General features: G+C 39.2%; 1 protein-coding gene and 1 pseudogene across 1 annotated transcript in view; one reads left to right on the top strand and one right to left on the bottom strand.

Moving 5' to 3' along the window:
• The window catches only part of LOC136813074 (uncharacterized), a 48391-nt gene that overhangs the window by 4996 nt on the left and 28824 nt on the right, over positions 1-14571 (bottom strand). Inside the window, exons 7-9 of the mRNA XM_067069601.1 lie at positions 14310-14550; positions 8714-9140; positions 7658-8358 (exon numbers count right to left, since the gene is read on the bottom strand). Coding sequence (XP_066925702.1) covers positions 7658-8358; positions 8714-9140; positions 14310-14550 — 1369 coding nt within the window. The remainder of the gene's footprint in view (positions 1-7657; positions 8359-8713; positions 9141-14309; positions 14551-14571) is intronic.
• On the top strand, positions 13151-13953 carry LOC136812933 (proteoglycan 4-like; annotated as a pseudogene).

The following is a 14571-nucleotide window of genomic DNA, read 5'->3' on the forward strand; positions in this document are numbered from 1 at the left end:
AGAAGAAATATATGAAGAAATAGAATGCTGGGCATGCAAACGCTGCGACAAGGGCATATGTAGATAAAGATACATTGCATCAGACTTCCAGTCACCCATAACTGCAATGGAGTCAAGAGGCACACCAGCCTCCAAAGCAAAGGTAGCCCCCCCACGTCTGAATGAGTGTGACCCATATTGACGGTGTGAGAGCCCAGAACGTGAGAGGTGTGCTTGAAGAATGTGCATGAAATCCCGGTAAACAAAAACACGGTTAGCCCCAAGGTAGGAATCCCTCCAACAAAAAGCTTGATCACATGGGAGGGCCCCAGGGGTAAGAGAGAAGGCACGTGAAACTGCGGAAACAGGGCAGAGGTGAGACGAAGGCATTGCCACCAGTGGTTTAGTAACAGTGCGTTGACCAAACTGGATAGTCTTGCTCCATCTCACCCTGATGTGGATCTCAGAACCCAAAAAAGTAAAATCATCCCGGGTGAGAAAAAGTGTCTGGGGAAAAAAACCCTTCTGGGGGAGACGGGGGTTAAAGGTGACTCTTCCGAAAAAGCCCAAAAAAGGAAACCAAACATAGAGCCTAAAAAGAAGCTTGCTTACTATCCCGCAGGTTGAGCTGGGAGTGAATGAAAGAAAGAATCTCAACCGTGATGGGAAGCTTGGGGACGGGAGGGACACCCTTAGAGCGCTTGATACCCTTCAACACAGAGGACAGGAAAAAATTATCAAGAAGAGGGTTGGGGAACCCCATCTCACGATGCAAGAGGCAAACAATGTTCAAATATATACAAACAGACTGAGGTAACAGGAAACGGGCTAGATACGCAGCATACATGCAGAGGTGCACACACTTAGCAGGAGCTGGCGGTAGATCAAGCATATTGCAAAACTGAAGATAAACCTTGCGGTGAGTACGGTAGGCCTTGCGTGTATTGGTAGCATAGGTGGCTTCACGATAGAACTGCACATCCGCCAGCAGCGAAGACGCAAACTCTAAAAAGCAGAGTGAAGACGTGAGCCTGAGCCATGCAAGCCAAGAAGAAAACAGAAACAGTTCACAGACATGTGCCAGACAACATTATCAGTGGAAGCAGATTGGCCAAAACAGTCACAAAGATACTGGAGAAAGGCTGCAAGATGTGAATGCTCATGCAACCGAGATACATGATCAGCAACAACATTTTGGACTCCCGGCACATGAAAAACTTTTAGGCGAAAGTTATAGGTGGCAGAACACCAGAACAGACGTCTGAGGTAAGTCATCATGAGCGGGTTGCGAGATGATCCTTTATTCAACATCCCAACTGCAGCCGTGTTGTCACAGTAAATATGGACAACCTTATTACACAAGTAAGGTGCCCAGCGTTCCAAGGCAAAAACAATGCAAAGCGCTTCCTTGTAGTTGATGTGCAAGCCTGCAAGGGCAGGAGCATCAACCAACAAATTAGAATAGAACCAGTCATTGTCAAAAACTGCTCCGATGGTGTGGATGTTAGTAACAGGTCTAGTGTCATGAAAGGAACACTGACCATTAAAAATCTCAAGAAAATCCAACCACCAAGAAATGTCCTTAAAAAACTCCTCGCTCAACAGACACTTGGATGACTGTTTCCGTAAGGAGCCCATAAGGTCAAGAATACGACGCAAAGAAGTTCTTCCTCCATAAATAACCTTGCAAGCCCAGTTAAGACGGCCAGCAAGCTGTTGTAGCTGCCTCTTTGATGCACGAGCTCGGGACTGAAAAGACAGTAGTGCATCTTTCAGATCACCTAGCTTCTTGACTGGGAGAGAGAGAGTCAAAGAGGTGGTGTCAATCTCAACTCCAAGAAATACCAGTCTTGTGCATGGTGTGGGACAAGCTTAGAGGGGCTGATGGTAAAACCTAGGGAAACCAGAAGAGAGGAAAGAGTATCAAAGGCAGCTTGACATTCATGCTGAGTCCTACCAATGACCAAGAAATCATCAAGATATACTATGATCAAAGGGTAGCCTCTTCTCTGCATCATACGTCTGACACTCTGAGTTAAACGATGAAAAATACCAGGGGCACTGCGTGCACCAAAAGGGAGACGTGTGTCTTTTAGATACGTGTAATGGCTATCCCCACTAAATTTCCACTTCAAACCGAGAGCATCTCGGTTAGAAGGATGGACTGGGACAGATCGATACGCATGTCTCAAATCTATCTTAGCGATGAAGAAATCCTTCCCTATCAACCTGCAGGCATCATCTAGGGTCTGGAAAGATTGCTTCTCAATATCGATGTAAGAATTAACGCCCATACCGTGGGGCATCGAACAGTCATGGATCAAACGGAGATCCTCAGAATCAGGCTTTGGAACTGCTCCAAGTGCGCTGACTATCACAGGCTTTTCAGTAGCAATAATGTAATTTCCGGCCGCGAGTTCTTCAAGGATAGTGGCTTCAACTTTCCCTTTAGAACCCTGGCCAATAGCAGAATTATAGTTATCCATCTCCGCAGGGCTGATTGAAGCATCTACTGGGAGCAATTGAAATCCATTGACCACACTATCAAACAAAAATTGACGGTCCGGATCATTTTGGAGTTCGTTGTCCCAAAGTGCAGAATCAAGCGGAGAAGGACCAGGTTCAGAAGAAAAGAGTCATTGAGAGCCACCCTCATTCACAGGATGCAGAAAACCCTGATGTGATTTTCCACAAGCCTGAGAGCCAACCTTGCGGTTACAGGCATGAGTGAACCTGCAGGGTGACTTCTGGCAACCTTTTCTTGAATTAAACATCCGACAAATCTCAGAGCCGGACGAGAGATGTGTCATTGTGGGAGGACCAGAAACCTTACTGTTACCCGCAAGACCTGAGGAGAGAAAATCAATCTTGGGTGAGGAAGTATCAGTGCCATGCCCAAGCCCACGAGGTAGCTTTGCAGCCCAGCGAGGTATAAGAACAACCTCATGTAGATGGCTATGGTCAGTACTCCACGAGAACCCATAAGTATGTTGCAAAATCCGAAATTCATCGTCATATTGCAACACGGATTACCATGTGTACTTAGTTGCCAGCTCTAAGACCTTAATCGCATAAGAAAGGTACTCCTGTACATGGAAAAGGGTGGAAAGCTTCCCAGAAAAAAGTAACTCGTAAAAAATTCTCAAATTAGCAATATTAAATTGTTCAACTGTAACACTAGAAAGTTTGGGTTTAGAGTCCTGTAAAATCAAGGCAAGTTTACAATTGTTGTCATAAGACAAAACTTTTTCATCCTCAGCAGGTCGAATACGAGAAACAAAGTCCACTATACGTAAAGCTTTACCTCTGGTAACGTCGTTGGTGCGTGTTGGGCGAAGAAAAAGTTCGTTCTGTGTAAACTGACGAGTAGAAGAAGGTTCAGCGGTCGAACCAGAATTCAAAAAGGGAAGAACATTACCAAACGAAGAGCCAGGATTCAAGATTCAAAGATTTTGTTGTTGTCGTTGTTGAGAAGAAAGAAGCGGGCGGTGAAGCAAAGTAGACATGGAATCGGCAGGAAAATTATTTAAAATGGCGGATTGAGCTGTAAGGTTTTCCCCTGAGGAACTGTTGCGTGTTTTGGGCGGAGGGGCGGAGCGAGACGAATGTTGTTGACTTCTAGAGTCTTTTAAACGTTGGAGTTTCTCTGTCTGTCGTTTAATTTCCTCAATCAAAACGTTTTCATCTTCACGAAGTTGGTTCTCTTTGTCACGTCTGATCGATTCCAGGAGCTCAGTTTCTTGATTTTTAAGATCTCGAAGATGTTGTCCGTAATGATCCATCTGCTCTGTTGAGAAGGGACGAGAATCGGGGCTTTTCCTTGTGTTTTCAGCAGATGAGCGACGATTTCGTGTAGATGGAGAAGAAGACAGAGACGGCGGTGGAGGTGGACCTTGGCAGTTTTTCCTTGGATGATCAAAATCATGTAAGTCATGACTTCTTTGGCATCCAGGGCATTTTTTCTTTCTGGTACCAGTATCCTCACTGGTTGGAGTACCAGGTGGAGTAGTCAGGAACATAAGTATTGAAAAGAATAGTCTTTCAGCAAGCATTTTGACAGATAAACAGTAACAGGAGATAAATATGAAAACAGCAAAAAACAGCAGTCTGCACTGAAGAACTGAAGAACTGAAAAAGGCCCATGTGAAAAATCTGTGGCCTTATAAGGGGCATGAAAGTGAGGCTAAATCAAGAGTCCGGATTAGGACCAAAACAAACCAATTGCATCTAAACCCTGATATACAAAAACATATATCAGACACGAAATTTTTGCTGTGAATTTGGCCATTTTCTTCCCCGTGCGATTAAAATGTAGAAAACTTTTGTCTTGAACTTGACATTTTCTCCCACATGCATTTAAAAAATGCTCTCAGCCAAAAATGAAAAAATGTAGTGTTTCCGGAATGCAGGTGAAGGAAAAAAGCTTTCATGCGGCCGGCCAGAAAAAAGATTTTTATTTGATTTTTTGATGAGTTAAGTATATAATAAGATCATTGAAATAGAATTTTAAAGATAATTTTTACTTTTTGTCTTTTTGGAAATTTTGGAAATTATGATTGCCAATTATGTGACATTTTTTGCTTTTGCAGCATACTTTTGAAAATTATAAAATGCCTTCTGCTAGGGGAATTTTTTCCTTTCGACTTTCTTTCAGATTATGAAAATGTTTCCCAGTATATATGAGATTTTTTTTTCTTCTTTTTTTTGCATTACACCTTTTTTATATAAGAACCAGTAAAATTTCGACTATTCTTATTTATTTTTTTTTTGCACTTTGAGCCTCTATCATGTTCTTATTAATAGGATGTAGTTACCTTTTCTCCAATATTTTATATACTAAACCTTTTTTCCAATATATTATATATGAAAGTATATACAAAATATTTCATCTATTTTGAAAACATAAATTTTCCTTTCGTTTTCTATTGTAAAATATTCTCAATTTTTGATGAACAAGATCAATTTTTGTAGATATACATTACCCCCTGATTTAAGAAAACGAGAAAAGAGAAAAAGACAGAACGAAATTCCGTTACTTTGCGCCAAGTATCATAAGACATTTTATATACCAAAAAATCCTTATTATGTTCTTATTTTAGGTCGAAATTTTAAGATATTTGGGTAAAAACAACTTCAAAAAGCAGTTTGTTTTGAAAATAGAATATCAACTTTCTTTTGGTTCACCAGAGTTTGTACGTGTTTAAAATGTATTGATAGAAATTTTCCTCGCTCTCGTGACGATCATGGAAATTACCAAAAAAGGTTTGTTCACCATGCAAGTATCGCGAAAATAGCCCAAATCATGCCTCGAATTATTTCCCGATCACGCATCACGCAAACGGCTGGGTAAAAGTTTTTAAAATTGTATCATAAAATGGCTAACTTTCTCATTCCCGGGAAAAGATACCTGCCCCATCCTGCCATCTCCGGGATCTTTTTGCTTCTAGAACTAGAAGTCTCCGGCAAAAATCGGTGTTAAATCTACGTTTGTGGCGTTTTGCTCCTTTTCCGTTGTACACTAGCAATCGGAAAGTTTCGCTGGGAATAAGGAAGTTTAGCAATCTTACGGTATATGGTGTAGTCTAGCAAGCTAGACGACTAATTTATACATAGTAGAAATAAAGCAAAAAGTAATGAATGGAACAATTTTAGTCGTCTAGAAACCTTTGTGCACTAACTCCAAACAAAAGAAAATTGTCAATATTGCAATTATAATTTTTTCCTGCTCAAAATAATTCTTGAGAAAAAAAATATGCGTGGATTTGTGTATTGAAAGTTTTTCATTTGAGTTGATTTCGTTTTGAGAGTTTGTTGTTGCTTGATAAATTGTTTTCTCGCTACGCAAGTTTCTGCGTAGCTAGCCCCTGTATCTATAAGGCTGGAACACCGGATTCTTCCAGTCGTTTATACAAACTAAATCCCGTATTATTATACCCTGAGTATCAGAGGTTAAGTTTTCAAAGAATATAGTAACCTCTGAAGACAAATAATAAAAATTTTATCGCGCGTGTGTCAATCTAATCACTGTAGAAAAAATCAAAGATGAAGAGCAAATATTACCATATTAATGTCTAGCAGACTGTATCAGTATGCAGTTTACTATTTACGAATTCCCCAGAAACCTCCAAGTGTAATCGAAATTAGTTTATTCGAAAGAAATCTTTTATATGATCCCCAAATGTATAACAGTAATTACTAACTTTTAATTATGGAAATGTCACTTTAATTGAATCGAAATAATAGACAGACTTTATGTTATGATTCTCTATCACTGACTCTTTTTACAAAGCATTGATGACTTTTTGTAAGTTGTGTTTTCAACGACGGGAATAAAAATATCGACTATGACGCTCATCCAAGATCTTGGATGGTCACCATGGTTACTTGTGTCTTCACTGATTGCGCGATGAATAGAATCTCGATTCGTCGGCACAGCGTAAATATATGATTTTGAGCTGTGCTTTTCACGGTAGTATTATTATTATTAGTATTACACGCATTATAAACGACTCCAGTCTATATATGGTGTAAAAAACCTTTCGCTTGCGAACACGAGATTTTCGTATCGTGCGTAACCCCTTTTACAATTGATTTTAAAGATTTAACTTGAAAACAAACTGCATCTTTCTAGCAAAAAACTCATGTTTCAACCTGCTACATAACAAACGCCAGTCGGGTCTGCTACTAACATGTAATAGTTTTATTATAACCGGGCTTGAGAATCCGTAAGGAACTTGTAACATATATTATATATATAGTTTATCAGTCGACTTGAATCATGATACATTACTTATACTTCACTGGATGCATTTTTCGCTGCGAAATTAAAAACGGGCGTCAGTCAGGGCGTACGGAAGGCGTTTTGACACGGAAAATTATGATGGAGAAAGCCCGTTTTAATAAATATTTCCCTTTTGGAAAACGGGAAATATTTAAAAATGACGTTGAAAACCTTAAAAAGACCTTTTAGTTTCGATTTTTTTTTTAAATTGTCTGCAAAAGATTGAACTATCTAAAAATTTTCGAAAAAACTTTCTAAATTGATGTATCAAAAGTTATGAGTCTTTTTGTATGAGAAATTGGGATGAAAAATTGAAAAAAAAAACACTATTTTCAAGATTTTGAGACGAAGAAGCTTTTACAAAAATCTTCCGAAAATCTATTTTTAGTTTGGCTAAAGATACATCATCTCACACAAAAATTTTTTTCAAAATGTTTTTTCTTCGCCGAAAATAAGGTCCTCAAAGTTGAAATACTTGTCTTCGCAAAAGTCTTCATTTTCTTCTTCATAATTTTTTTTCATCGCAATTTTTACTTTTTTAGATTCAGGAATAGTTGGCCTAACAGAAAATGTATAACATGTCATGGTTTTGCTGCACATATTAGTCAGAAAAACACATTTTACACATAACAAATATGAAAAATTCACTATGGTCAGAGCCCTTAAATATCGACTGCAGTGTAGTTAAAAAAAATGAACTATTTTGGATGACCATAAGTGTTCCCTCCACATTTTATATTACTGATTGATATGTCAACTTGGGGTCATTCTATCGTTCAGTCTTGTGAGAAAAACCATCCCATTTCACCTAGCCAGGCCAGCCCGCCTCCATATGAAAAAACCCTTAGACTTGGTAGTCAATAAAAAACGGATAGAAATCCGAAAAACTAAAAATACCTTTTGTTCGTCTATGTTCCTTATGTCTGTTGGGGGCTGGTTTCATCAATATCCTTGAAGCACTTTGAAAAGCCTTTCTGGAGGCAAAGTTTTCATTATGTTTATCTGAAATTTTTTTTAATTGATTTCTTACGTTCTTGATGTAGGGAGATGCGTTCAGATCATTTGCATAATCTATTAAGGCTTTGTCTTGGATATTTAAGTCTCTCCCACCATTCAAAGACTGTCCAACCAAGAATATCTTGGCCCTTTCATCTCGGTAACCATTGTTCACCCACTGCTGTCGATCTTTGGGATCGACCAGATCGTGTCCAGTTGTAGTGATCACTTTAGAATGACCACCAAAATCTGTTTTATTCAACAATGCATCTGAACTTAAAGTTAGGTTGAGATGTGCTTCTAGTCCCCGAACAGCACATTGCTGCGGAGGTGTGAGGTCATGGTCGGATGCCCTCCCGTCAGGGTCGGTCATTTTGGAATGACGCTGTTCATGAAAATTTGATTGGCCGTTCGTCAGTCCTCCAGTGTTGTCAGTGTTATTGTTCTTAAACAATGCACCTGTATGTCCACCAATCTTAGGGTCGTCTTCATTTTTAGAGAGTTTTGATGGATCAAAGATAACAGATTGAGTATCGACACGAAGCCAAAGAGCAATATCCAATTCATCAAATGTTTGGGTGTCTCTGTTGTTCAGTTTGACTCTTTAAAAATAAATGAAAAGGAAGTTGTGAACCAAGAGAATCATTTTATTACTCTAAGGTCTCGAAGAAACGTCTCCCCTGCTTATTAATTTTTGAAAATCTTTCGGACCCACCCTTTCGTTTGAACCTCCTACTATTTGGGACCTTAGATGAGTACTTTGAAAAAAAAAAAGAAACATAATTTTCATTTGAATTAGCTTCTCTGTGGATGCACTAAGGAAAGATTAGGTAAAAGAGGTACCACTAAGCATGGTCCTTTTCTCAACCCTTCCAAATTTCTAATGGAATCCTTGATCGCCCTTCCGGGTTCCAAAAAAAAGCTTAAACTATTTTGTACGATATAAAATCATTATACCGTTTATTAGAATCATTCTGCGGGTTGTTTCGTTCCCAGACCTTTTGATGAGCCTCACGAATTTTTTTTCGTTGCCAAATCTCATCGTTGCCCGATTTTTTGCCTTTTTTGCCTTCATGTTGATATTTGGCTTTATCCAGAAATTTTTGTTTGTGCTTATTGTACTCTTTATCGAAATTATATGGATGAGTGTCTCGCAGTTTCTCAACCATTTCTTCCATATCTTGTTCATTGGTCCTGGAAACGCCACCGAATTTTCCTCTGGTTAAGAAATGTTCATGTATTCCCATCTCAATGTATTGGCAGATCCTCGGATCATTGACAATATGGTTGGCAATATCATCTCGACTGATTTTTTGTCCACTTGCTTCTTCAGCGGCTCTCAAAAAACAATTGTAATCTCCACCCTCACTTACGTTAGTTGAACCTAAAATAAGCGACACATGACAGGTAAAATGATCGGCTAAAATGCATTATAAGGCTATTGTGTTGAATAAGGACGAAAGCAAAAAGCTGTTGAATTCAAAACAAAACAGATACACTCATCGTTCAGTAGAGACCTTTAGGAAAATAATTTTCGCGGTTTTGATGAGTGTCATCCGTTAAAGCTACTTTAACGGGATAAAATTTCGCGGGGATTAAATTTCGCGGATTAGAGTGCCATACGCAAAATTAAAAATTTGAAAAGGCCTTATCCCATAAAAATATATGGAGCAAAAATGCAAAAAATGTCAATAAATTAATTTTAAGATGTTTACTGCCATCAAAGAAGTGCTAAAATGCGTATTTCAACAACCAAAATACATAGTTTGTATACACGCTTTTTTAAATAAGGAATGAGATGTTTTTCTATTTCATCATGAATATTCATAACTTCTTCAGAAAAACCCCGCGAAATTTTATATTTAATTAAAGTAGTTCCAGGAAATATGATTTTCTCGACAAATTTGACAAAAACCCTAAGAATTCGAAATAGTTCAATGAGAAAGTTTGTGTTATCTGCGAAAATTAGTTCTGCGAAATGCACTAAATTCAAGGGAACCGTTATTCCTTTACCTTAATAATAGTAGGGGGTTAAGCCTGGGGTCCCGCGACATCTTTTTTAAGACCTAGCCATTTTTATTCTATTCCAAAGAACAGTTTATTACAAGATATTTTTGAGAGGAAGGATGCGGATTAGGCCCTGGAAAACTTTTTGTGACCAAAATAGTGACGCCATAGGCAAAACTGCAAGGGAAATAAGGGGTTGGAAAACAGCTGATCTTCAAAAGTCAAAATGAACGAAAATGATTTATACCATTTGAAAGAGCATTAAATTCTGAGTAGAAAAAATCATACAAGAACTCTCTGACTAAAACACACAAAGAAATACAGTTGAAGTTCAACAACAAACCGACGTCAGTACGATCAAGACAAGATTTGACGTCAAATCACAGCAGAGCTGACAGTTAGTTGGCCCTACTATAAGGAACGTATTTGGTAATGTTGCAATATATGAAATACTGAAATCGTCGGATATTTTTGTCGGAAAAACAAGACGTATCCTAGGCAGATTCTATAGTTCTATAGTTTGTTAGTTCCATAGTTCCATAGTTCTATAGTTCTATAGTTTGTTAGTTCGATAGTTCCATAGTTCTATAGTTCTATGGTTTGTTAGTTCCATAGTTCTATAGTTCGCTGGTTTGTTAGTTCATTGGTTCTATAGTTCTATAGTTCTCTGGTTTCTTAGTTCATTGGTTCTTTGGTTCTCTGGTTCACTGGTTCATGGTTCACTGGTTCATGGTTCACTGGTTCATGGTTCTTTGGTTCTCTGGTTCATGGTTCACTGGTTCTCTGGTTCTCTGGTTCACTGGTTCTCTGGTTCACTGGTTCATGGTTCGTGGTTCTTTGGTTCGTGGTTCTTTGGTTCTTTGGTTCCTTGGTTCGTGGTTCATGATTCTCTGGTTCATGGTTCATGGTTCACTGGTTCTCTGGTTCACTGGTTCTCTGGTTCACTGGTTCTCTGGTTCTCTGGTTCGTGGTTCACTGGTTCATGGTTCACTGGTTCACTGGTTCTCTGGTTCTCTGGTTCATGGTTCTCTGGTACATTGGTTCACTGGTTCACTGGTTCATTGCTTCACTGGTTCATGGTTCACTGGTTCCCTGGTTCACTGGTTCTATGGTTCTCTGGTTCGTGGTTCACTGGTTCACTGGTTCACTGGTTCACTGGTTCTCTGGGTCTCTGGTTCTCTGGTTCATGGTTCTCTGGTTCACTGGTTATCTGGTTCACTGGTTCTTTGGTTCACTGGTTCATGGTCCTCCGGTTCTTTGGTTCTCTGGTTCTTTGGTTCGTGGTTCTTTGTGGGTTCATGGTTCTCTGTTCATGGTTCACTGGTTCATGCTGGTTGGATCGTTGGATCATTGAATTGTTGGATCGCTGAATCATTGGATCGTTGGGTGCTTGGATCGCTGGATTGTTGGATCATTGGATTGTTGGATCATTGGATCGTTGGATCATTATGTCATTTGATCGTTGCATCATTGGATCGCCGAGTCCTTGGATCGTTGGATGTTTTGATCGCTAGATCGTTGGATCGTTGGATCTCGAATCGCTGGGAAATTGGATTATATACTTTCGAGTCTGCTAAATTGCGTGGGTTGCGTGGGTGCGTGGGTCAATATTTTTGCGTGGGTCATTTTTTTTGCGTGGGTCCGTGGGTCAAAGATTTTGCATGGGTCAAATTCTTTGCTTGGGTCATTTTTTTTGCGTGGGTTATTATTTTTTAGCAGACTGTATCAATATGCAGTTTACTATTTACGAATTCCCCAGAAACCTCCAAGTGTAATTGAAGTAATTTTCTTTCGAAAGAAATCTTTTACATGATCCCCAAATGTATAACAGTAATTACTAAACTATTAATTATGGAAATGTCACTTTAATTGAATCGAAATAATAGACAGACTTTATGTTGTGATTCTCTATCACTGACTCTTTTTAAAAAGCATTGATGATATTTCTTAGTTGTGTTTTCAACGAAGAGAATAAAAATGTCAACTTTGAACTTCATCCAAGATCTTGGATGGTCGCCATGGTTACTTTTGTCTTCGTTGATTGCGCGCTGAATAGAATCTCGATTCGTCGGCACAGCGTCGATATATGATTTCGACCTGTGCTTTTCACGGTAGCACATATTTACTATAATATTATATACATAATCAACACACACCCGTCTAATTTCTGAAGACACACTTCAGGATCACACTTTTGAGTTTTAGCGTGTTATATTTCAGGATTTCAGTGTCATGGAAATAAACACTATAACTTTGAGCAAAAAAATGAGATATGACCGTCCATTGCTTCTTTCTTTTCTATTGAATTCTTTCTTCCCTTTTCTCTTGCTTTGAAAAAAAGTACAGCGTCTTTATTTCGTCCATTTTTTAAATTGACCTTTAAACTTAAATCAAAGAATTTACCAGTGGGGTGGATGAAATAATTGACAACGATTAAATTGTTTGGTAATCGGTCGCCTAATGAATATAACTTTTGTAGAAAAATTTTCAGATTTTGTCGCCATTTGCTTTGTTCTTAACATAACACTCAAAGGAAACCCAAAAGATTAAAGCGTGCTATAAGAAGCTATAAAAGCTGACATGTTCAGTCAGCGGAATTAAAAATTATAAAGCCGCTTGATTGTGTACATTTTTTGGCCATTCTCAAGGTATATACATAACGTAACTACAGTATTAATTTTGAACAAAATCTCCCAAAAGGGAAAAGTCCACTTATAAAATAACTCTCCCCTGTTGGAGACATTCTTTCCGACCTTAAAAGTGAATTGGAACAAATTCCCCATATTCAGTACGGAACTGTACAGCAAAATAAACAAAATAAACCAAAAGTGTTATGTAAAACACATCCAACATTTTGGATGTGACCAGTTCGAATTTCAAGGGAAGGCATTTTTCCCGGGCGGGGAGGGGGCACTTAGGCAAAAATAGGTACGGGGACGTGCCGCTGGTCAGGGTACCTTTTTCAGTGTTGCAGAATTACTGGCAGGGTATCTAAAATTGCAAAATCCTGATCTGACAGGGGCGCAATTTCATGATGTGTGTCTGACAGAGTCTATTTTTGCCGTTTTTGGATGTAGAGTTCTTTCGCAAATCCTTTTGACGCGGCGGTGAGCAGACCCCTGCGAGGGGCAAACAGCTTTTTGCAAATCTTATCACACGCACCGAAGAACCAAAGAACCAAAGAACCAGTGAACCTAAGAACCAGTGAACCAGTGAACCATGAACCAGAGAACCATGAAAGAGTGAACCAAAGAACCACGAACCAAAGAACCACGAACCAGAGAACCATGAACCAGTGAACCAAAGAACCAGTGAACCAAAGAACCACGAACCAAAGAACCAAAGAACCAAAGAACCAGTGAACCAAAGAACCAGTGAACCAAAGAACCACGAACCAAAGAACCAAAGAACCATTGAACCAGAGAACCATGAACCAGTGAACCAAAGAACCACGAACCAAATAACCACGAACCAGAGAATCATGAACCAGTGAACCAAAGAACCAGTGAACCAAAGAACCACGAACCAAAGAACCATGAACCAGTGAACCAGTGAACCAAAGAACCACGAACCAAAGAACCACGAACCAAAGAACCACGAACCAGAGAACCATGAACCACGGACCAAAGAACCAAAGAACCAAAGAACCAACGAACCAAGGACCAAAGAACCAAAGAACCAAAGAACCAAAGAACCAAAGAACCAAAGAACCGAAGAACCAAAGAACCAAAGAACCAAAGAACCAGAGAACCATGAACCAGTGAACAAAAGAACCAAAGAACCAAAGAACCAAAGAACCAGAGAACCATGAACCAGTGAACCAGAGAAGCATGAACCAGTGAACCAAAGAACCACGAACCAAAGAACCACGAACCAAAGAACCACGAACCACGAACCAAAGAACCACGAACCAAAGAACCATGAACCAAAGAACCACGAACCAAAGAACCACGAACCAAAGAACCACGAACCAAAGAACCACGAACCAGTGAACCATGAACCAGAGAACCATGAACCAGTGAACCACGAACCAGAGAACCAGAGAACCATGAACCAGTGAACCACGAACCAATGAACCAGAGAACCATGAACCAATGAACCAAAGAACCATGAACCAGTGAACCAAAGAATCACGAACCAAAGAACCACGGACCAGTGAACCATGAACCAGAGAACCAAAGAACCAGTGAACTAAGAAACCAGAGAACTATAGAACTAGAGAACTAGAGAACTATAGAACTAAGAAACCAGAGAACTATAGAACTATAGAACTAGAGAACTAAGAAACCAAAGAACAATAGAACTACAGAACTAAGACACCAGAGAACTGTAGAACTATAGAACTAGAGGACTAAGAAACCAAAGAACTATAGAACTAGAGAACTATAGAACGAAAGAATTAGAGAATCATTGTATTAGCTCTAAGAATCATTTCAACTTAAATAATACATGACTAAAAAATCCGACGGTTTCATTTTCCGAATGAAAAATCCGACGATTTTAGCATCTCATACATTGCAAGCTTGCCAAGTATTTGAAAGTTTACCTTGTACTTGATAATGCCCAACTGAGTCATCCCCATTCATATTCAAGTTCAAGTTGATTGGAGGCCCTCCTCCACCCCCATCTTTTGGATTGAGAACCAATGGTGGAGAACCATTGGACATTTCAACCACAATCTGTCGGTTGAGGAGATCAGCGGTTGCTTGAGCGCAATGCACACCCATAGGTACTCCAGCTTTGATGAGGACCTCATACATTTGTGGCGATCTTGTCTTTTCCAATATCTTAATGAAAGAAAATTCTTG

This window comes from Clytia hemisphaerica, unplaced genomic scaffold (assembly GCF_902728285.1).
Source record: "Clytia hemisphaerica strain Z4C2 unplaced genomic scaffold, Clytia hemisphaerica genome assembly, whole genome shotgun sequence".
Classification (NCBI taxonomy): domain Eukaryota; kingdom Metazoa; phylum Cnidaria; class Hydrozoa; order Leptothecata; family Clytiidae; genus Clytia; species Clytia hemisphaerica.